This window comes from Oncorhynchus keta, unplaced genomic scaffold, assembly GCF_023373465.1.
Source record: "Oncorhynchus keta strain PuntledgeMale-10-30-2019 unplaced genomic scaffold, Oket_V2 Un_contig_8064_pilon_pilon, whole genome shotgun sequence".
Classification (NCBI taxonomy): Eukaryota; Metazoa; Chordata; class Actinopteri; order Salmoniformes; family Salmonidae; genus Oncorhynchus; species Oncorhynchus keta.
In genome coordinates this window covers 164,547-188,010 of record NW_026289837.1, presented here as the reverse complement: position 1 = coordinate 188,010, position 23,464 = coordinate 164,547, and the positions used below count along the sequence as shown (strand labels likewise).

Below are 23,464 nucleotides of genomic sequence, written 5' to 3'. Positions count from 1 at the left end.
AGCCCGCCAGGATGCTCTCGATTGTGCATCTGTAGAAGTTTGTGAGTGCTTTTGGTGACAAGCCAAATTTCTTCAGCCTCCTGAGGTTGAAGAGGCGCTGCTGCGCCTTCTTCACGACGCTGTCTGTGTGAGTGAACCAATTCAGTTTGTCTGTGATGTGTATGCCGAGGAACTTAAAACGTACTTCCCTCTCCACTACTGTTCCATCGATGTGGATAGGGGGGTGTTCCCTCTGCTGTTTCCTGAAGTCCACAATCATCTCCTTAGTTTTGTTGACGTTGAGTGTGAGGTTATTTTCCTGACACCACACTCCGAGGGCCCTCACCTCCTCCCTGTAGGCCGTCTCGTCGTTGTTGGTAATCAAGCCTACCACTGTTGTGTCGTCCGCAAACTTGATGATTGAGTTGGAGGCGTGCGTGGCCACGCAGTCGTGGGTGAACAGGGAGTACAGGAGAGGGCTCAGAACGCACCCTTGTGGGGTCCCCGTGTTGAGGATCAGCGGGGAGGAGATGTTGTTGCCTACCCTCACCACCTGGGGGCGGCCCGTCAGGAAGTCCAGTACCCAGTTGCACAGGGCGGGGTCGAGACCCAGGGTCTCGAGCTTGATGACGAGCTTGGAGGGTACTATGGTGTTGAATGCATAGGTATGTATTCCTCTTGTCCAGGTGGGTTAGGGCAGTGTGCAGTGTGGTTGAGATTGCATCGTCTGTGGACCTATTTGGGCGGTAAGCAAATTGGAGTGGGTCTAGGGTGTCAGGTAGGGTGGAGGTGATATGGTCCTTGACTAGTCTCTCAAAGCACTTCATGATGACGGAAGTGAGTGCTACGGGGCGGTAGTCGTTTAGCTCAGTTACCTTAGCTTTCTTGGGAACAGGAACAATGGTGGCCCTCTTGAAGCATGTGGGAACAGCAGACTGGTATAGGGATTGATTGAATATGTCCGTAAACACACGGGCCAGCTGGTCTGAGGGCGCGGCTGGGGATGCCGTCTGGGCCTGCAGCCTTGCGACACGTTTAAATGTCTTACTCACCTCGGCTGCAGTGAAGGAGAGGCCGCATGTTTTCGTTGCAGGCCGTGTCAGTGGCACTGTATTATCCTCAAAGCGGGCAAAAAAGTTATTTAGTGTGCCTGGGAGCAAGACATCCACATGCCTCTTGTGTCTGAGCCGTTGAATTGAGATTCTGAGAGACATAAGAAAGATCCGGATTGTTAATATATATATATATATATTTTTACATGTTTTTAACCCCATTTTCGCACTGGCACAGGGGGACCTTCATACAGTTTAGATGCTAAAGACAATTTTGTGAGAAGACCGATTTTTCGGATTGTCTGACAAACACCGCTCTGTCACCGCAGATGCGGAAGTGTGACATAGGCGGATGCGGTGGACTGAGCGATATCTCTAGTTTTAAACTGACATATTTTTATGGAGATGTTTTTATTATTAATTAGAGTTCCGACTGGAGCGTGTGGTGAAGCAACATTTGTCAAAACAATTCTTCTTGTTGTGGCGGGGGGAGCGGATTGTGACGGGAGGCCTTCATGGGGTGCTTGCCATCTCTGTCTAGATGGGGAGGCCGGAGTATGAGAGAGTAGCTGTATGAATGTTTGGAGCTACCGTGAAGCCAAGGCAAAGTCGGGAGAATCCCCACGGGAATGGAACAGACCCTAAATCTGCTGCAGACGTGGCGCGTTTCTGAAGTCTACATATCTGCGCGCCCAACAGGCCTTTTCTAATTCAAACGCAATGTGCGGTGCTACGGCTCACTGTGTATGGCGCGCATAGCTATGTTGCATTTGTGTTACTTGCCCATGTCTAGTTCACACTCCAGTGAGTTGCTATGTGAGGTTTCTAAATGGCAAGTTGTTGATGGCTTTAATTGTGAAGCTTCAGAAGGTAGATGATGCTCGTTTAGCTAAGCGGTTTCAGAAGGTAGATGATGCTCGTTTAGCTAAGCGGTTTCAGAAGGTAGATGATGCTCGTTTAGCTAAGCGGTTTCAGAAGGTAGATGATGCTAGCCTGGCTAAGCTATTTGAGAAGGTAGATGATGCTAGCCTGGCTAAGCTATTTGAGAAGGTAGATGATGCTAGCCTGGCTAAGCTATTTGAGAAGGTAGATGATGCTAGCCTGGCTAAGCTATTTGAGAAGGTAGATGATGCTAGCCTGGATAAGCTATTTGAGAAGGTAGATGATGCTAGCCTGGATAAGCTATTTGAGAAGGTAGATGATGCTAGCATGGATAAGCTATTTGAGAAGGTAGATGATGCTAGCCTGGCTAAGCTATTTGAGAAGGTAGATGATGCTAGCCTGGCTAAGCTATTTGAGAAGGTAGATGATGCTAGCCTGGCTAAGCTATTTGAGAAGGTAGATGATGCTAGCATGGATAAGCTATTTGAGAAGGTAGATGATGCTAGCCTGGATAAGCTATTTGAGAAGGTAGATGATGCTAGCCTGGATAAGCTATTTGAGAAGGTAGATGATGCTAGCCTGGCTAAGCTATTTGAGAAGGTAGATGATGCTAGCATGGATAAGCTATTTGAGAAGGTAGATGATGCTAGCCTGGATAAGCTATTTGAGAAGGTAGATGAGACTAGCCTGGATAAGCTATTTGAGAAGGTAGATGATGCTAGCCTGGCTAAGCTATTTGAGAAGGTAGATGATGCTAGCATGGATAAGCTATTTGAGAAGGTAGATGATGCTAGCATGGATAAGCTATTTGAGAAGGTAGATGATGCTAGCATGGATAAGCTATTTGAGAAGGTAGATGATGCTAGCATGGATAAGCTATTTGAGAAGGTAGATGATGCTAGCATGGATAAGCTATTTGAGAAGGTAGATGATGCTAGCCTGGCTAAGCGGTTTCAGAAGGTAGATGATGCTAGCCTGGCTAAGCTATTTGAGAAGGTAGATGATGCTAGCCTGGCTAAGCTATTTGAGAAGGTAGATGATGCTAGCATGGATAAGCTATTTGAGAAGGTAGATGATGCTAGCCTGGATAAGCTATTTGAGAAGGTAAATAAGCAGCAGACCGGAACAGTGAGTGAGTTCACTATTGAGAATAATATAATAATAATATATGCCATTTAGCAGACGCTTTTATCCAAAGCGACTTACAGTCATGTGTGCATACATTCTACGTATGGGTGGTCCCGGGAATCGAACCCACTATCCTGGCGTTACAAGCGCCATGCTCTACCAACTGAGCTACAGAAGGACCGAGAAGTTATGCAGAGTGTTTGAGGAGGGCAACACGTTGGTGTTGCAGGGCCAGTTCTCTGGAGTTGGGCCATAGTGTCCCTTTCTCACATCCAGCAACGTTTTAAAAGTTTTTAATGGCCTAGGATCACACAGAATGTTTATGCCAGTCATGTCCAGAGTGTTAGGCTACAGCTCTTAAATGGCACAGTTGAAACACCTTCCCACTGACGAGATGGACAAGCCAGCACCAATCAGTGCGCCCTACGTGCTCACGATTGATACATGCTAAAGTCTGACCTCAAAACATAAATGCAAAAACCAAAGCCTGTTACTCAACTGCTAAGAAGAGAACATGTTTTATTGTTCTAATTTAATTAACAACATTTTGCATAGAAGAAGAAGAAATCTATTTTCTATAAGTATGTGCTGTCGCTTAAAGAAATGAATGACATCATTAGTGAGGCAGAATGTGGCTGTGGAAGACTGACATTGTGGCTGTGGAAGACTGACTTTGTGGCTGTGGAAGACTGGCATTGTGGCTGTGGAAGACTGACTTTGTGGCTGTGGAAGACTGACATTGTGGCTGTGGAAGACTGACTTTGTGGCTGTGGAAGACTGACATTGTGGCTGTGGAAGACTGACTTTGGCTGTGGAAGACTGACATTGTGGCTGTGGAAGACTGACTTTGTGGCTGTGGAAGACTGACATTGTGGCTGTGGAAGACTGACATTGTGGCTGTGGAAGACTGACATTGTGGCTGTGGAAGACTGACATTGTGGCTGTGGAATCTGACTTTGTGGCTGTGGAATCTGACTTTGTGGCTGTGGAATCTGACTTTGTGGCTGTGGAATCTGACTTTGTGGCTGTGGAATCTGACTTTGTGGCTGTGGAATCTGACTTTGTGGCTGTGGAATCTGACTTTGTGGCTGTGGAATCTGACTTTGTGGCTGTGGAATCTGACTTTGTGGCTGTGGAATCTACATATTATTACAGACTACTCGGATAGTGAATCCGCTGGAAGCTAGGAAATTAGGCCTACAATTAAAGCTGGAAGCTCCCAGTATATTCTTGCATTGTAAAAGTGTTGTAGCCTGTAGGGATATTGCTTTGTGAACAATAATGAACTGTTTCAACATTTCTACATAACACACTTGAATAATGCAGCATGTTAACTTCTACACTGCGAGAGCGGGGAGCTAGCGGCTCTAACAGTGAATGAGTAGGTGGACCAGGCTCTTGGCGCTGTAAAGGGGCTGACCTGACATAGACTTGTGATTGGGGCTGCCCTGACACGGACTTGTGATTGGGGCTGCCCTGACACGGACTTGTGATTGGGGCTGCCCTGACACGGACTTGTGATTGGGGCTGCCCTGACACGGACTTGTGATTGGGGCTGCCCTGACACGGACTTGTGATTGGGGCTGCCCTGACACGGACTTGTGATTGGGGCTGCCCTGACACGGACTTGTGATTGGGGCTGCCCTGACACGGACTTGTGATTGGGGCTGCCCTGACACGGACTTGTGATTGGGGCTGCCCTGACACGGACTTTGACAGATATACCAAACATAACAGAAGTTCTAGTACTGAACCGTTTTAGAATATTTTTTGTATTGAAATAGAAGTTTTGGTATTACCGTGGAACAGTACTACCTTCTCGGTCGCTGCTTCCTGATGGAGTCTGACCATCGCAATCTGCAGTGGCTCCTGCAGATGAATAACACGAACGACTGTATCACCTGGCGTTACTTGGCTCTTGTGCTTGTGCTTAGACATAGGCCAGACACCTCCAACATAGTGGCAGATGGGAAGGCTGAGTGTGAGATGGGAAGGCTGAGTGTGAGATGGGAAGGCTGAGTGTGAGATGGGAAGGCTGAGTGTGAGATGGGAAGGCTGAGTGTGAGATGGGAAGGCTGAGTGTGAGATGGGAAGGCTGAGTGTGAGATGGGAAGGCTGAGTGTGAGAGAGTAGAATTAGGAATGTTTTTGTTTATCCTTTATTCTACTGGCTCCATATTTCATCAACATCCACTTATATTCATACCTCATTACACCCTGATCTGTTATCTTTAATGATCTTATTTACCTTTTATTTCAACAGGGGCGGCAGGGTAGCCTAGTGGTTAGAGCGTTGGACTAGTAACCGGAAGGTTGCGAGTTCAAACCCCCGAGCTGACAAGGTACAAATCTGTCATTCTGCCCCTGAACCCACTGTTCCGAGGCCGTCATTGAAAATAAGAATTTGTTCTTAACTGACTTGCCTGGTTAAATAAAGGTAAAAAATAAAAATAAAATAAAAACAGGAAGCAATGTTGAGGCATCTTCACTTTATACTTTTTTTTATTTAAATGTGATTTTTGTTTCTTATGTGTGAATTGGGCCCAAAACGGTTTCATTATTCTAACCATTTATGTTTACATTTACCTTCATCCTCAACAGCCAGTAGTTTTGTCTTGTCAATTTGACTGTGTTCAGTGTCTTTGACCACACCTGACCTTAATGGTTTGGTCTTGAAAGGTGGTCTGTTTAAACAGTGGGAAAGAAAGGCTTGGAAGATGTAGACATCTGATATGCTCTGCAGGAAAGATTCTTGTTTTAATTTGAGCATTTATCCTCTTTTAAACAATCTGCTTTATAGCCTAATACATATTTATTGAATTCTGACAACATATCAGTCCATTTGATTCGTTTTACCTTCTTAATATGCATGGGGGTATGGCCAGCTCAGTCACCAGACTAAAGTCATTTGGCCTCCATGTAACTCTTACAGAATTTACACATGAATGGGGATATTGGAAATTTCAAGCCAATTGTTTTTAATGTTTTTTTTTTGTTTTTTTTGCACAACATGGGTACAGCAGATCTTTCAAATGTACTTTTAGAGGCCATTCAATACAATACTCATCATTAAAACAAAAGCAGTTTAGGTCAAATGAGATGAGACTAATAAAGGAAATAGAGGAAGCAACAGAGCAGGTAGATGGTAACGGAAACTGTACTATAGTGCCACAACATAGGTTAGAGGAAGTAACAGAGCAGGTAGATGGTAACGGAAACTGTACTATAGTGCCACAACATAGGTTAGAGGAAGTAACAGAGCAGGTAGATGGTAACGGAAACTGTACTATAGAGACACAACATAGGTTAGAGGAAAAACTAAAAGAAATGGAGGAACTTATTCAAGAATGAGTGTAATGTATTACAAAAATATAGCGAATTGGATGGAAAATCCATAAAATGTTTCTTGAATTTTCAACATAGAAATGCTACCAAAAATAATAAACAGATACTCATTACAAATGGAGTCATCCATGATTCAACTAATTATATTTTAAAAGAGGAAGCAAAATATTTCAAGCATATGTTTTCTTTTCAGTGCGGGGCACCACACAGGAAGTTATGACCACTCTGACATGTTACCGTGGTAGCACCACCAGACAAAATGCTGATAGGCACAGTATCTGTATTCTCTGGGAATGACAATGAAAGTTGCACATTGTTATACTGGCTGAACACTACTTCTATGGCATTATGAAGGGTTGTTTAATCTACATGGACCTGTTACTATGTTTAAGATGTCGCAAAACACTTAGTTTAGAATATCTACAGTTGAAGTCTGAACTTTACATACACTTAGGTTGGAGTCATTAAAACTAGTTTTTCAACCACCACAAATTTCTTGTTAACAAACTATAGTTTTGCCAAGTCGGTAATGACATCTACTTTGTGCATGACACAAGTCATTTTTCCAACAATTGTTTACAGACAGATTATTTAACTTATAATTCACTGTATCACAATTCCAGTGGGTCAGAAGTTTACATATACTAAGTTGACTGTGCCTTTAAACAGCTTGGACAATTCCAGAAAATGATGTCAAATGAAGCTTCTGATAGGCTAATTGACATAATTTGAGTCAATTGGAGGTGTACCTTCAACCTTAGTGCCTCTGCTTGACATCATGGGAAAATCAAAAGAAATCAGTCAAGACCTCAGAAAAACAATTGTCGACCTCCATAAGTCTGGTTCATCCTTGGTTGCAATTTCCAAACGCCTGAAGGTACCACGTTCATCTGTACAAACAATAGTACGCAAGTATAAACACCATGGGACCACGCAGCCATCATACTGTTCAGGAAGGAGACGCGTTCTGTCTCCTAGAGATGAACGTACTCTGGTGCGAAAAGTGCAAATCAATCCCAGAACAACAGCAAAGGACCTTGTGAAGATACGTTTGTACCCGTTTCCTCCAGTATCTATATCAACAGTAAAACGAGTCCTATATCGACATAACCTGAAAGGCCGCTCAGCATGGAAAAAGCTACTGCTTCAAAACCGCCAATAAAAAGCCAGACTACGGTTTGCAACTGCACATGGGGACAAAGATCATACTTTTTGGAGAAATGTCCTCTGGTCTGATGAAACAAAAATAGAACTGTTTGGCCATAATGACCATAGTTATGTGAGGAGTAAAAAGGGGGAGGCTTGCAGGCCGAAGAACACCATCCCAACTGGGAAGCACAGGGGTGGCAGCATCATGTTGTTGGGGTGCTTTGCTGCAGGAGGCACTCGTGTCCTTCACAAAATAGATGGCAACATGAGGAAAGACAATGTTTAACATCCTGTCCTAACTCACTCCATGTTTAAACATCCTGTCCTAACTCCATGTTTAAACATACTGTCCTAACTCCATGTTTAACTCTCCTGTCCTAACTAACTCCATGTTTAAATCTCCTGTCCTAACTAACTCCATGTTTAAACATCATGTCCTAACTCCATGTTTAAACATCCTGTCCTAACTCCATGTTTAAACATACTGTCCTAACTCACTCCATGTTTAAACATCCTGTCCAAACTAACTCCATGTTTAATTCTCCTGTCCAAACTAACTTCATGTTTAAATCTCCTGTCCTAACTAACTCCATGTTTAATTCTCCCGTCCTAACTAACTCCATGTTTAATTCTCCTGTCCAAACTAACTCCATGTTTAATTCTCCCGTCCAAACTAACTCCATGTTTAACTCTCCTATCCTAACTAACTCCATGTTTAAACCTCCTGTCCTAACTAACTCCATGTTTAATTCTCCTGTCCAAACTAACTTCATGTTTAAATCTCCTGTCCTAACTAACTCCATGTTTAATTCTCCCGTCCTAACTAACTCCATGTTTAATTCTCCTGTCCAAACTAACTCCATGTTTAATTCTCCCGTCCAAACAAACTCCATGTTTAACTCTCCTATCCTAACTCACTCCATGTTTAAACATCCTGTCCAAACTAACTCCATGTTTAATTCTCCTGTCCAAACTAACTTCATGTTTAAATCTCCTGTCCTAACTAACTCCATGTTTAATTCTCCCGTCCTAACTAACTCCATGTTTAATTCTCCTGTCCAAACTAACTCCATGTTTAATTCTCCCGTCCAAACAAACTCCATGTTTAACTCTCCTATCCTAACTAACTCCATGTTTAAACCTCCTGTCCTAACTAACTCCATGTTTAAATCTCCTGTCCTAACTAACTCCATGTTTATCCCTCCTGTCCTAACTAACTCCATGTTTAACTCTCCTGTCCTAACTCCATGTTTAACTCTCCTGTCCTAACTCCATGTTTAACTCTCCTGTCCTAACTCACTCCATGTTTAAACATCCTGTCCTAACTCACTCCATGTTTAAACATCCTGTCCTAACTAACTCCATGTTTAACTCTCCTGTCCTAACTCAATGTTTAACTCTCCTGTCCTAACTCTGTTTAACTCTCCTGTCCTAACTCATTCCATGTTTAAACATCCTGTCCTAACTCCATGTTTAACACTCCTGTCCTAACTCACTCCATGTTTAAACCTCCTGTCCTAACTCTATGTTTAACTCTCCTGTCCTAACTAACTCCATGTTTAAACATCCTGTCCTAACTCCATGTTTAACTCTCCTGTCCAGGGCTCCATGTTCCTCCTGAAACAACATTTGTTCTGTGTTGTCTTAAATCCTGTGGATCAGGCTCTGAGACATTCCATTGATATGTTTATTACCTCTGTCATTAAAGACAAACACTTACTGGCTCCAAGTAGAGTGACCTGGTCCAATCCAATCTTAAATGAGTCATACACACTGTAACTCACTGCATAACCTTCATCTGAACAGAACTACTGGTTAGGCTGCTCACGCCCACAGACGACTGTGGATATGAGTGTCCTTTAGTGTGTGGCTAGTAAGCATGTAAATGTCTGTAAGCAGTTTCTTGTCATGCCATGATTGTTTGGTTTGGCTGCTGAGGGTCTGTTGTGAAAGCAGGGCCTGTCTCCATGACTCAGCCTTTGCTGGAACATTCCACTGACACACAACCAGACTTTCCATCAAAACACAGCTCGGCACGATACACCTAGAAATAACACTAAAACACATCGACAACCTTTACCCTGCTCTCTGTGGTTTTGTGTTTTGACCTTTACCCTGCTCTCTGTGGTTTTGTGTTTTGACCTTTACCCTGCTCTCTGTGGTTTTGTGTTTTGACCTTTACCCTGCTCTCTGTGGTCCTGTGTTTTGACCTTTACCCTGCTCTCTGTGGTCCTGTGTTTTGACCTTTACCCTGCTCTCTGTGGTCCTGAGTTTTGACCTTTACCCTGTTCTCTGTGGTCCTGTGTTTTGACCTTTACCCTGCTCTCTGTGGTCCTGAGTTTTGACCTTTACCCTACTCTCTGTGGTCTAGGTGTTGAGGTAGTGGCCAAATTAACTTCCTGAAAAGCCAGTTCTGGTGGAAAGTGTGTAGCCCAGGAAGAGTAGCTGCTGCCTTGGCAGGAACTAATGGGGATCCATAATAAACCCCAGGAAGAGTAGCTGCTGCCTTGACAGGAACTAATGGGGATCCATAATAAATACAAATACAGCAACTACTCTTACATTTACATTTAAGTCATTTAGCAGACGCTCTTATCCAGAGCGACTTACAAATTGGTGCATTCACCTTATGACATCCAGTAGAACAGCCACTTTACAATAGTGCATCTAAACCTTTTAAGGGGGGGGGGGGTGAGAAAGATTACTTATCCTATCCTAGGTATTCCTTAAAGAGGTGGGGTTTCAGGTGTCTCCGGAAGGTGGTGATTGACTCCGCTGTCCTGGCGTCGTGAGGGAGTGTGTTCTACCATTGGGGAGCCAGAGCAGCGAACAGTTTTGACTGGGCTGAGAGGGAACTGTACTTCCTCAGTGGTAGGGAGGCGAGCAGGCCAGAGGTGGATGAACGCAGTGCTCTTGTTTGGGTGTAGGGCCTGATCAGAGCCTGGAGGTACTGAGGTGCCGTTCCCCTCACAGCTCCGTAGGCAAGCTCTTCCTGGGGCTTTATACAGATCCCAATTTTAGTTCCTGCCAAGGCAGCAGGTACTCTTCCTGGGATGTATTTAGTTCCTGCCAAGGCAGCAGCTACTCTTCCTGGGGTTTATTATGGATCCCCATTAGTTCCTGCCAAGCGAGCAGCTACTTTTCCTGGGGTTTATTATGGATCCCTATTAGTTCCTGTCAAGGCAGCAACTACTCTTCCTGGGGTTTTATACAGATCCCCATTTTAGTTCCTGCCAAGGCAGCAGCTACTCTTCCTGGGATGTATTATGGATCCCCATTAGTTCCTGTCAAGGCAGCAGCTACTCTCCCTGGGGTTTATTATGGATCCCCATTAGTTCCTGTCAAGGCAGCAGCTACTCTTCCTGGGGTTTATTATAGATCCCCATTAGTTCCTGCCAAGGCAGCAGCTACTCTTCCTGGGGTTGACTACGGATCCCCATTAGTTCCTGCCAAGGCAGCAGTGTGTGTGTGTGTGTGTGTGTGTGTGTGTGTGTGTGTGTGTGTGTGTGTGTGTGTGTGTGTGTGTGTGTGTGTGTGTGTGTGTGGAGTTCATGTCTTGTGTGTCTCTGTTCCATAAGATATATTTAGAAACAGATAGAAAAATAACATTTCACTGCATCAGTTACTTAATGTGGCTGTATGAAGTACTGTGCCCCTCCCATAGTCTGTTCTGGACTTGGGGACTGTGAAAAGACCCCTGGTGGCATGTCTTGTGGCGTATGTATGGTTGTCTGAGATGTGTGTTAGTAGTTCAAACAGACAGCTTAGTACATTCAACATTCAATACCTCTCACACATAGTAGTAATGAAGTCAAATCTCTCCTCCACTTTGAGACAGGAGTCAGGAGAGATTGACATGCATATTATTAATATTATCTCTCTGTGTACATCCAATGGCCAGTGGTGCTGCCCTGTTCTGAGACAATTATACTTTTCCTAAATTCCTCTTGTGGCATCTGACCACACGTGATAAAACTAGGGCCTGTAGGACCTGCCTTGTTGATAGTGTTGTTAAGAAGGTAGAAACTTGGGCCTGTAGGACCTGCCTTGTTGATAGTGTTGTTATGAAGGTAGAAACTAGGGCCTGTAGGACCTGCCTTGTTGATAGTGTTGTTAAGAAGGTAGAAACTAGGGCCTGTAGGACCTGGCTTGTTGATAGTGCTGTTAAGAAGGTAGAAACTAGGGCCCGTAGGACCTGCCTTGTTGATAGTGTTGTTATGAAGGTAGAAACTAGGGCCTGTAGGACCTGCCTTGTTGATAGTGTTGTTAAGAAGGTAGAAACTAGGGCCTGTAGGACCTGGCTTGTTGATAGTGCTGTGAGGAAGGTAGAAACTAGGACCTGCCTTGGTGATAGTGTTGTTAAGAAGGTAGAGCAGCAATTTATTATAGACAGACTACTCCCCCATCTTAGCTACTGTTGTATCAATATGTTTTGACCAGGACACCTCAACTTGCTCAATTTCCACATGACTTATTGAAAGATTCAGTTGGTTTATAATTTAGTGAATGATTTGTCCAAAACACAATGCTTTTCGTTTTTGAAATATTTAGGACTACGTTATTCCTTGCCATCCATTCTGAAACTAGCTGCAGCTCTAAGTTTTGCAGGGACTTCATTCACTGTTGTAGCTGACGTGTATAGTGTTGAGCCACGCTGGCTTTACAGTAAAGATAGTAAAAAGTAATGGACCAAGACAGCTGCCCTGGGGAATTCCTGATTCTACCAAATCAAATCAAATTGGATTATGTTGGAGAGGCTTCCATTAAAGAACACCCTCTGTGTTCTGTTAGACAGGTAACTTTGTATCAACATTATAGCATGGGGTGTTAAGCCATAACAGAAGTTTTTCTAGCAGCAGACTATGATCGATAATGTCAAAAGCCACACTGAGGTCTAACAAGACACCCCCCAAAATAAATAATTTTATCATCAATTTCTCTCAGCCAATCATCAGTCATTTGTTTAAGTTCTTTGCTTGTGGAATGTCCTTCCCAATAAGCATGCTGAAAGTCTGTTGTCAATTTGTTTCCAGTAAAATAGCATTTTATCTGGTCAAACACCATTTTTTCCAGAAGTTTACTAAGGGTTGGTAACACTATGATTGGTCGGATATTTGAGCCAGTAAAGGGGGATTTACTATTCTTAGGTAGAGGAATGACTTTAACTTCCCTCCAGGCCTGAGGGGACACTCTCTCTAGTAGGCTTAAATTGAAGATATGCCAAATAGGAGTGGCAATATCGTTCGCTATTATCCTCAGTAATTTTCCTCAGTTGTCAGACCCAGTTGGCTTATCAGTGTTGATAGACAGCAATAATTGTTTCATTTGTTCCACTCTGACTCGACGGAAGTCAAAATTACAATGTCTTCCATAATTTGGTCAGTTATACTTGTATGTGTAGTGTCAGTGCTTGTCTTTTATAGTTTGGTCAGTTATACTTGGATGTGTAGTGTCAGTGCTTGTCTTTTATCATTTGGTCAGTTATACTTGGATGTGTAGTGTCAGTGCTTGTCTTCCATAATTTGGTCAGTTATACTTGGATGTGTAGTGTCAGTGCTTGTCTTTTATCATTTGGTCAGTTATACTTGGATGTGTAGTGTCAGTGCTTGTCTTCCATAATTTGGTCAGTTATACTTGGATGTGTAGTGTCAGTTATACTTGGATGTGTAGTGTCAGTTATATTTGGATGTGTAGTGTCAGTGCTTGTCTTTTATCATTTGGTCAGTTATACTTGGATGTGTAGTGTCAGTTATACTTGGATGTGTAGTGTCAGTGCTTGTCTTCCATAATTTGGTCAGTTATACTTGGATGTGTAGTGTCAGTTATACTTGGATGTGTAGTGTCAGTGCTTGTCTTTTATAATTTGGTCAGTTATACTTGTATGTGTAGTGTCAGTGCTTGTCTTTTATAATTTGGTCAGATATACTTGGATGTGTAGTGTCAGTGATTGTCTTTTATAATTTGGTCAGTTACACTTGGATGTGTAGTGTCAGTGCTTGTCTTCCATAATTTGGTCAGTTATACTTGGATGTGTAGTGTCAGTGCTTGTCTTTTATCATTTGGTCAGTTATACTTGGATGTGTAGTGTCAGTGCTTGTCTTTTATCATTTGGTCAGTTATACTTGGATGTGTAGTGTCAGTTATACTTGGATGTGTAGTGTCAGTGCTTGTCTTTTATAATTTGGTCAGTTATACTTGGATGTGTAGTGTCAGTTATACTTGGATGTGTAGTGTCAGTGTTTGTCTTTTATCATTTGGTCAGTTATACTTGGATGTGTAGTGTCAGTGCTTGTCTTTTATCATTTGGTCAGTTATACTTGGATGTGTAGTGTCAGTTATACTTGGATGTGTAGTGTCAGTGCTTGTCTTATATCATTTGGTCAGTTATACTTGGATGTGTAGTGTCAGTTATACTTGGATGTGTAGTGTCAGTGCTTGTCTTTTATAATTTGGTCAGTTATACTTGGATGTGTAGTGTCAGTGCTTGTCTTTTATAATTTGGTCAGTTATACTTGGATGTGTAGTGTCAGTGTTTGTCTTTTATCATTTGGTCAGTTATACTTGGATGTGTAGTGTCAGTTATACTTGGATGTGTAGTGTCAGTGCTTGTCTTTTATAATTTGGTCAGTTATACTTGGATGTGTAGTGTCAGTTATACTTGGATGTGTAGTGTCAGTGCTTGTCTTCCATAATTTGGTCAGTTATACTTGGATGTGTAGTGTCAGTGTTTGTCTTCCATAATTTGGTCAGTTATACTTGGATGTGTAGTGTCAGTTATACTTGGATGTGTAGTGTCAGTGCTTGTCTTCCATAATTTGGTCAGTTATACTTGGATGTGTAGTGTCAGTGCTTGTCTTTCATAATTTGGTCAGTTATACTTGGATGTGTAGTGTCAGTGCTTGTCTTTTATAATTTGGTCAGTTATACTTGGATGTGTAGTGTCAGATATACTTGGATGTGTAGTGTCAGTTATACTTGGATGTGTAGTGTCAGTGTTTGTCTTTTATAATTTGGTCAGTTATACTTGGATGTGTAGTGTCAGTTATACTTGGATGTGTAGTGTCAGTGCTTGTCTTCCATAATTTGGTCAGTTATACTTGGATGTGTAGTGTCAGTTATACTTGTATGTGTAGTGTCAGTGCTTGTCTTTTATCATTTGGTCAGTTATACTTGGATGTGTAGTGTCAGTTATACTTGGATGTGTAGTGTCAGTTATACTTGGATGTGTAGTGTCAGTGTTTGTCTTTTATCATTTGGTCAGTTATACTTGGATGTGTAGTGTCAGTTATACTTGGATGTGTAGTGTCAGTTATACTTGGATGTGTAGTGTCAGTGTTTGTCTTTTATCATTTGGTCAGTTATACTTGGATGTGTAGTGTCAGTGCTTGTCTTTTATCATTTGGTCAGTTATACTTGGATGTGTAGTGTCAGTGTTTGTCTTTTATCATTTGGTCAGTTATACTTGGATGTGTAGTGTCAGTGCTTGTCTTTTATCATTTGGTCAGTTATACTTGGATGTGTAGTGTCAGTGTTTGTTGCTGGCATGTCATGCCTAAGTTTGCTAATCTGTCCAATGAAAAAAATCATTAAAGTAGTTGGCAATATCAGTGGGTTTTGTGATGACTGAGCCATCTGATTCAATGAATGATGGAGCGGAGTTTGCCTTTTTTCCTGAAGTTTTATTTAAGGTGCTCCGGGGACAGATGGAGAGGACCTCCTTGGCAGGCTAGTTCCAGGTAGCACAGGCCATTCAGATGGGGACAGATGAGAGGACCTCCTTGGCACAGGCCATTCAGATGGGGACAGATGAGAGGACCTCCTTGGCAGGCTGGTTCCAGGTAGCACAGGCCATTTTCCTGACGTTTTATTTAAGGTGGTCCGGGGACAGATGGAGAGGACCTCCTTGGCAGGCTAGTTCCAGGTAGCACAGGCCATTCAGATGGGGACAGATAGAGAGGACCTCCTTGGCAGGCTAGTTCCAGGTAGCACAGGCCATTCAGATAGGGACAGATGGAGAGGACCTCCTTGGCACAGGCCATTCAGATAGGAACAGATGGAGAGGACCTCCTTGGCAGGCTGGTTCCAGGTAGCACAGGCCATTCAGATGGGGACAGATGGAGAGGACCTCCTTGGCACAGGCCATTCAGATGGGGACAGATGAGAGGACCTCCTTGGCAGGCTGGTTCCAGGTAGCACAGATGGGGACAGATGACAAGGCGGGGAAACATCCATTAGGCCCGAGTGGCGTCCTACCGTCCTTTCCCGGTAAGTTTGGCAGAACTGAGATTTGCTTGCTAAGCGTAGCCACTTCCTGTAGTTCCCCGCTATCAAACAATTCCCACATTGGAACTCCGGATTGTCAATACTGTAATAAACACAGCTTCTACAGCGCTGGAAACGTTAGCTATTCCAGGCAAAGGGGGCTCCATTGCAACCTAGCCTGCTGGTTAGTTGGTAGCAGACACAAACACACTTATGAACAAATTTAAAATAAAACAAAGTGAAACAACATGCCGAAGCAACAATTCAGGAACTATCGGTTTTCGTGACGGGAAGTAACTACAGTTCTTCTTCTACAGTAGCAGAATCAACACCAAAGCATAACTCAGAGTCCACCCTGACCTATAGTTTAGAACCTTTACCCTGCTCTCAATTTCACTTCCTCAGAAGGCTTCAGCTGTAACGAGGGAAGTGTCTCTTCAGCCTTCAGAGATGGGCAGTGAGTCAGGCATACGAACTGATCCTAGAGCCGTTTACTAAGTCTACACACACACACACACACCGTTTAGAAGTATTAGTTTAGTATGTACAGTAGTGTTTCCTCCCACACCAGTCTTTCAGTCATGTGATGTGTCTCTCAGTTCAGTTGAAGGTCTTCATTGGCACGGGAAACATACGTTTACATTGCCAAAGAAAATGGAATAGACGAACAAAAGGGGAAAAAACAAGCGAAACATTAGTTAAAATTACACTCGCAAAAGTTAAACGAATATAGACATTTCAAGTGTTATATTATTGGCTGTGTACAGTGTTGTAAGAATATGCAAATAGTTGAAGTATGAAAGGGAAAATCAAAAGATAAATATAGTAATTACAATGTTTGTTTGTTCTCCACTGGTTTCCCTTCTCTCATGGCAACGGGCCACACATCTTGTTGCTGTGACGGCACACTGCGGTATTTCACCTATCAGATATGGGATTTTATCAATGTTTGATTTTGTTTTCACATTCTTTGTGTGATCTGTGGGAAATACGTCTCTCTAATGTGGTTTTGGTAGGAGGTTAGGAAGTGCAGCTCAGTTTGTGGGCACATAGGCAGACCTGACTCTCAAGAGGAGACGGGCGATGACGACCTCGTCAATAGCGAGGCGATGGTCTGTACAACGTCAAGGATTTCCTGCATTTGGTGTCCGGCACAGGGAATAGGGTGCCATAGGGCTCTACAAGGCTATTTATTACACCTCTGTCAACTCTGTCTTGGGCCAGATAACATTCCACTTTGATCTGGCTATTGGTTGATTCTTTCCAGTGTGTCATAGTTAACCTTTAACTTTCTGGGTCTGCTTTCTAATAATCATGATCTTTTCCTCAAAGAAGTTCATGAATGTATTACTGCTGAAGTGAAAGCCATCCTATCGTGGGGAATGCTGCTTTTTAGTTAGCTTTGCGACAGTATCAAAAAGGAATTTCGGATTGTTCTTATTTTCCTCAATTAAGTTAGAAAAATAGGATGATCGAGCAGCAGTAAGGGCTCTTCGGTACTGCACGGTACCGTCCTTCCAAGCTAGTCGGAAGACTTCCAGTTTGGTGTAGCAGCAGTAAGGGCTCTTCGGTACTGTCTTTCCAAGCTAGTCGGAAGACTTCCAGTTTGGTGTAGCAGCAGTAAGGGCTCTTCGGTACTGTCTTTCCAAGCTAGTCGGAAGACTTCCAGTTTGGTGTAGCAGCAGTAAGGGCTCTTCGGTACTGTCTTTCCAAGCTAGTCGGAAGACTTCCAGTTTGGTGTAGCAGCAGTAAGGGCTCTTCGGTACTGTCTTTCCAAGCTAGTCGGAAGACTTCCAGTTTGGTGTAGCAACAGTGAGGGCTCTTCGATACTGCGCGGTACTGTCTTTCCAAGCAAGTCGGAAGACTTCCAGTCTGGTGTGGCGCCATTTCCGTTCCAATTTTCTGGAAGCTTGCTTCAGAGCTCGGGTATTTTCTTTATACCAGGGAGCCAGTTTCTTATGAGAAATGTTTTTAGTTTTTAGGGGTGCAACTGCATCTAGGGTATTGCGCAAGATTAAATTGAGTTCCTCAAGTAGGCGGTTAACTGATTTTTGTCCTCTGGCGTCCTTGGGTAGACAGAGGGAATCTGGAAGGACATCAAGAAATCTTTGTGTTGTCTGTGAATTTATAGCACGACTTTTGATGGTCCTTGGTTGGGGTCTGAGCAGATTATTTGTTGCAATTGCAAATATAATAAAATGGTGGTCCGATAGTCCAGGATTATGAGGAAAAACATTAAGATCCACAACATTTATTCCATGGGACAAAACTAGGTCCAGAGTATGACTGTGACAGTGAGTGGGTCCAGAGACATGTTGGACAAAACCCACTGAGTCGATGATGGCTCCGAAAGCCTTTTGGAGTGGGTCTGTGGACTTTTCCATGTGAATATTAAAGTCAGCAAAGATTAGAATATTATCTGCTATGACTACAAGGTCCGATAGGAATTCAGGGAACTCAATGAGGAACGCTGTATATGGCCCAGGAGGCCTGTAAACAGTAGCTATAAAAACTGATTGAGTAGGCTGCATAGATTTCATGACTAGAAGCTCAAAAGACGAAAACGTAATTTTTTTTTTTGTAAATTGAAATTTGCAATCGTAAATGTTAGCAACACCTCCGCCTTTGCAGGATGCCCAGGGGATATGGTCACAAGTGTAACCAGGAGGTGAGGCCTCATTTAACACAGTAAATTCATCAGGCTTAAGCCATGTTTCAGTGAGGCCAATCACATCAAGATTATGATCAGTAATTAGTTTATTGACTATTATTGCCTTTGAAGTAAGGGATCTAACATTAAATAGCCCTATTTTGAGATGTGCGGTATCTTGATCTCTTTCAATAATGGCAGGAATGGAGGAGGTCTTTATCCTAGTGAGATTGCTAAGGTGAACACCGCCATGTTTAGTTTTGCCCAACCTAGGTCGAGGCACAGACACGGTCTCAATGGTGATAGCTGAGCTGACTACACTGACTGTGCTAGTGGCAGACTCCACTATGCTGGCAGGCTGGCTAACAGCCTGCTGCCTGGCCTGCACCCTATTTCATTGTGGAGCTAGAGGAGTTAGAGCCCTGGCCTTTGATATTCCAGGATGAGATTCTCTCGCTCGCTCTCTCCTTACTTTTCAGATGTGCAGAGATTATGTTCTCTGTCTCTGTCGGGGAGGAGTCAGATGTGCTGGTGACAGAGAGTGGGTTGACATTTGATTGGATGGTATGGCACCATATTCCCTATTATAGTGCACTACTTTAGACCAGAGCCCTATGGCACCCTATTCCCTATATAGTGCACTACTTTAGACCAGAGCCCTATGGTACCCTATTCCCTATATAGTGCACTACTTTAGACCAGAGCCCTATGGTACCCTATTCCCTATATAGTGCACTACTTTAGACCAGAGCCCTATGGCACCCTATTCCCTATATAGTGCACTACTTTAGACCAGAGCCCTATGGCACCCTATTCCCTATATAGTGCACTACTTTAGACCAGAGCCCTATGGCACCCTATTCCCTATATAGTGCACTACTTTAGACCAGAGCCCTATGGCACCCTATTCCCTATATAGTGCACTACTTTAGACCAGAGCCCTATGGCACCCTATTCCCTATATAGTGCACTACTTTAGACCAGAGCCCTATGGCACCCTATTCCCTATATAGTGCACTACTTTAGACCAGAGCCCTATGGCACCCTATTCCCTATATAGTGCACTACTTTAGACCAGAGCCCTATGGCACCCTATTCCCTATATAGGGCACTACTTTAGACCAGAGCCCTATGGCACCCTATTCCCTATATAGTGCACTACTGTAGACCAGAGCCCTATGGCACCCTATTCCCTATATAGTGCACTACTTTAGACCAGAGCCCTATGGCACCCTATTCAGTCTGTTTGTATCCTCTTACACAAACACAAGTCAATTAACCAGAGACTAAACCAACAGCCTGCCTAGTTACCAAGATATTTCACCAGCTTACCCCCCTGTTTCTTTCTCCCTCTGAAATACTGTTTAGAAGAGGAACCAGTTGAATAGTAACCAGCCTGTTAATCACCTACATTCCTATCTACCATAATGAGCAGAGAGAGAGGTGACTCTCTGCTCATTATGGTCAGGCTGAGGTGACTCTCTGCTCATTATGGTCAGGCTGAGGTGACTCTGCTCATTATGGTCAGGCTGAGGTGACTCTGCTCATTACGGTCAGGCTGAGGGGACTCTCTCTGCTCATTATGGTCAGGCTGAGGTGACTCTGCTCATTACGGTCAGGCTGAGGGGACTCTCTCTGCTCATTATGGTCACGCTGAAGTTTCTACCTTCTTAACAGCACTATCAACAAGGCAGGTCCTACAGTTCCTAGTTTCTACCTTCTTAACAACACTATCAACAAGGCAGGTCATACAGGTCCTAGTTTCTACCTTCTTAACAGCACTATCAACAAGGCAGGTCCTACAGGCCCCAGTTTCTACCTTAACAACACTATCAACAAGGCAGGTCCTACAGGCCCTAGTTTCTACCTTCTTAACAACACTATCAACAAGGCAGGTCATACAGGTCCTAGTTTCTACCTTCTTAACAGCACTATCAACAAGGCAGGTCCTACAGGCCCCAGTTTCTACCTTAACAACACTATCAACAAGGCAGGTCCTACAGGCCCTAGTTTCTACCTTCTTAACAACACTATCAACAAGGCAGGTCCTACAGGCCCTAGTTTCTACCTTCTTAACAACACTATCAACAAGGCAGGTCCCACAGGCCCTAGTTTCTACCTTCTTAACAACACTATCAATAAGACAGGTCCTACAGGCCCTAGTTTCTACCTTCTTAACAACAATATCAACAAGGCAGATCCTACAGGCCCAAGTTTCTACCTTCTTAACAGCACTATCAACAAGGCAGGTCCTACGGGCCCTAGTTTCTACCTTCTTAACAACACTATCAACAAGGCAGGTACTACAGGCCCTAGTTTCTACCTTCTTAACAGCACTATCAACAAGGCAGGTCCTACAGGCCCCAGTTTCTACCTTAACAACACTATCAACAAGGCAGGTCCTACAGGCCCTAGTTTCTACCTTCTTAACAACACTATCAACAAGGCAGGTCCTACAGGCCCTAGTTTCTACCTTCTTAACAACACTATCAACAAGGCAGGTCCCACAGGCCCTAGTTTCTACCTTCTTAACAGCACTATCAACAAGGCAGGTCCTACGGGCCCTAGTTTCTACCTTCTTAACAACACTATCAACAAGGCAGGTCCTACAGGCCCAAGTTTCTACCTTCTTAACAACACTATCAACAAGGCAGGTCCTACAGGCCCAGGTTTCTACCTTCTTAACAACACTATCAACAAGGCAGGTCCTACAGGCCCTAGTTTCTACCTTCTTAACAACACTATCAACAAGGCAGGTCCCACAGGCCCTAGTTTCTACCTTCTTAACAACACTATCAATAAGACAGGTCCTACAGGCCCTAGTTTCTACCTTCTAACAACACTATCAACAAGGCACCTTCTTAACAACACTATCAACAAGGCAGGTCCTACAGGCCCTAGTTTCTACCTTCTTAACAACACTATCAATAAGACAGGTCCTACAGGCCCTAGTTTCTACCTTCTTAACAACACTATCAACAAGGCAGGTCCTACAGGCCCTAGTTTTTCTATCAACAAGGCAGGTGGTCAGATGCCACAAAGAGGAATTTAACAACACTATAATTTTTTCTACCTTCAGCTCACTTGGTAGAGCATATCAGGCGTTTCTACCTTCATAACAACACTAGGCAGGTACTACAGGCCCTAGTTTCTACCTTCATAACCACTATCAACAAGGCAGGTACCAGGCCCTAGTTTCTACCTTCATAATGGCAGGTATGGCAGTTTCTACCTTCTTATGACTGTAAGGTCCTAGTTTCTACCTTCATAACAACACTATCAACAAGCGTACTACAGGCTAAATAACAACACTATCAACAAGGCATATATTTCTACCTTCATAACAACACTATAACAAGGGCAGCACCACTGGCCATTGGATTCATAACAACACTATCAACAAGAGATAATATTAATAAACACTATCAACAAGCATGTCAAGGTCCTAGTTTCTACCTTCATAACAACACTCCTGTCTCAAAGTGGAGGAGAGATTGACTATCAATAAGACAAGGCAGTATTTTACAGAGCTGTCCTAAACTGTTGACACACAGACACCCATACATACCTTAACAAGGCAGGTACATGCCACCAGGGGGTCTGTTTAAACTACTGGCACACAGCTCAGACACCCATACATACCTCACCAGGGGTCTATTTAAACTACTGGCACACAGCTCAGACACACATACATACCTCACAAGACATGTGGTCAGATGCCACAAAGAGGAATTTAGAAAGTATAATTTTCTGTATTTAAACTATAACACACAGCTCCCGGACCACCCATACATACCTGACTGTAAGTCGCTTTGGATAAAAGCAAATGATATATTATTATTATTATTATAACAGGGCACTGGCCATTGGATGTACACAGAGAGATAATATTAATAATATGGTCAATCTCTCCTGTCTCAAAGTAAACTACTAACATTTTACAGAGCTGTCAAACTGACACACAGACACCCACATACCTCACAAGACATGCCACCAGGGGTCTGTTTAAACTACTGGCACACAGCTCAGACACCCATACATACCTACCAGGGGTCACAAACTACTGACATGACACACATACATACCTCACAAGACATGCCACCAGGGTCTGTTTAAACTACTAACACACAGCTCAGACATGCCACCAGGGGTCTGTACATACCTCACAAGACATACCTCACAAGACATGCCACCAGGGTCTGTTTAAACTACTGGCACACAGCTCAGACACCCATACATACCTCACAAGACATGCCACCAGAAGTCTGTTTAAACTACTGGCACACAGCTCAGACATCCATACATACCTCACAAGACATGCCACCAGGGGTCTGTTTAAACTACTGGCACACAGCTCAGACACCCATGCATACCTCACAAGACATGCCACCAGAGGTCTGTTTAAACTACTGGCACACAGCTCAGACACCCATGCATACCTCACAAGACATGCCACCAGGGGTCTATTTAAACTACTGGCACACAGCTCAGACACCCATGCATACCTCACAAGACATGCCACCAGAGGTCTGTTTAAACTACTGGCACACAGCTCAGACACCCATGCATACTTCACAAGACATGCCACCAGGGGTCTGTTTAAACTGTTGGCACACAGCCCAGACACCCATACATACCTCACAAGACATGCCACCAGGGGTCTGTTTAAACTACTGGCACACAGCTCAGACACCCATACATACCTCACAAGACATGCCACCAGGGGTCTTTTCACAGTCCCGTCCAGCACAGACTATGGGAGGGGCACAGTACTACATATAGCCACATTAAGTAACTGATGCAGTAAATTGTTATTTTCTATCTGTTTTTAAATATATCTTATGGAACAGAGACACACAAGACATGAACTCCACACATAAACACACACACACACACACACGGATGTTGTACTTTAAATATGTGGTGGTTGAGATGGGGAGGAGGATGATATAGAGGTGGTTCCCAGCTGGTTCCCCAGAAGCTGCAGGCAGAGACCAGAGTTTAGAAGAGACAAGGGA

The 23,464-nt window shown here is 43.5% G+C and overlaps 2 protein-coding genes across 7 annotated transcripts in view; both read left to right on the top strand.

Annotated features, from left to right (window-relative positions):
• dapk1 (death-associated protein kinase 1) overlaps window positions 1-23,464 on the top strand; it is a 194,357-nt gene that overhangs the window by 18,651 nt on the left and 152,242 nt on the right. The window lies entirely within an intron of this gene.
• LOC127926698 (uncharacterized) lies at window positions 1,400-4,529 on the top strand. 4 transcript variants are annotated; one of them, XM_052512195.1, is made up of 4 exons: window positions 1,400-2,405; window positions 2,478-2,513; window positions 2,586-2,621; window positions 2,766-4,529. In XM_052512195.1, the coding sequence occupies exons 1-4, from the start codon at window positions 1,875-1,877 to the stop codon at window positions 3,090-3,092; spliced, it is 930 nt and encodes a 309-aa protein (XP_052368155.1). In that variant the 5' UTR covers window positions 1,400-1,874; the 3' UTR covers window positions 3,093-4,529. The 4 variants fall into 4 exon arrangements, 3 of the variants coding, with proteins under 3 accessions (XP_052368155.1, XP_052368154.1, XP_052368156.1); XM_052512194.1 differs by having other exon boundaries at window positions 2,730-4,529; XR_008124913.1 differs by lacking the exon at window positions 2,478-2,513 and having other exon boundaries at window positions 1,400-2,297.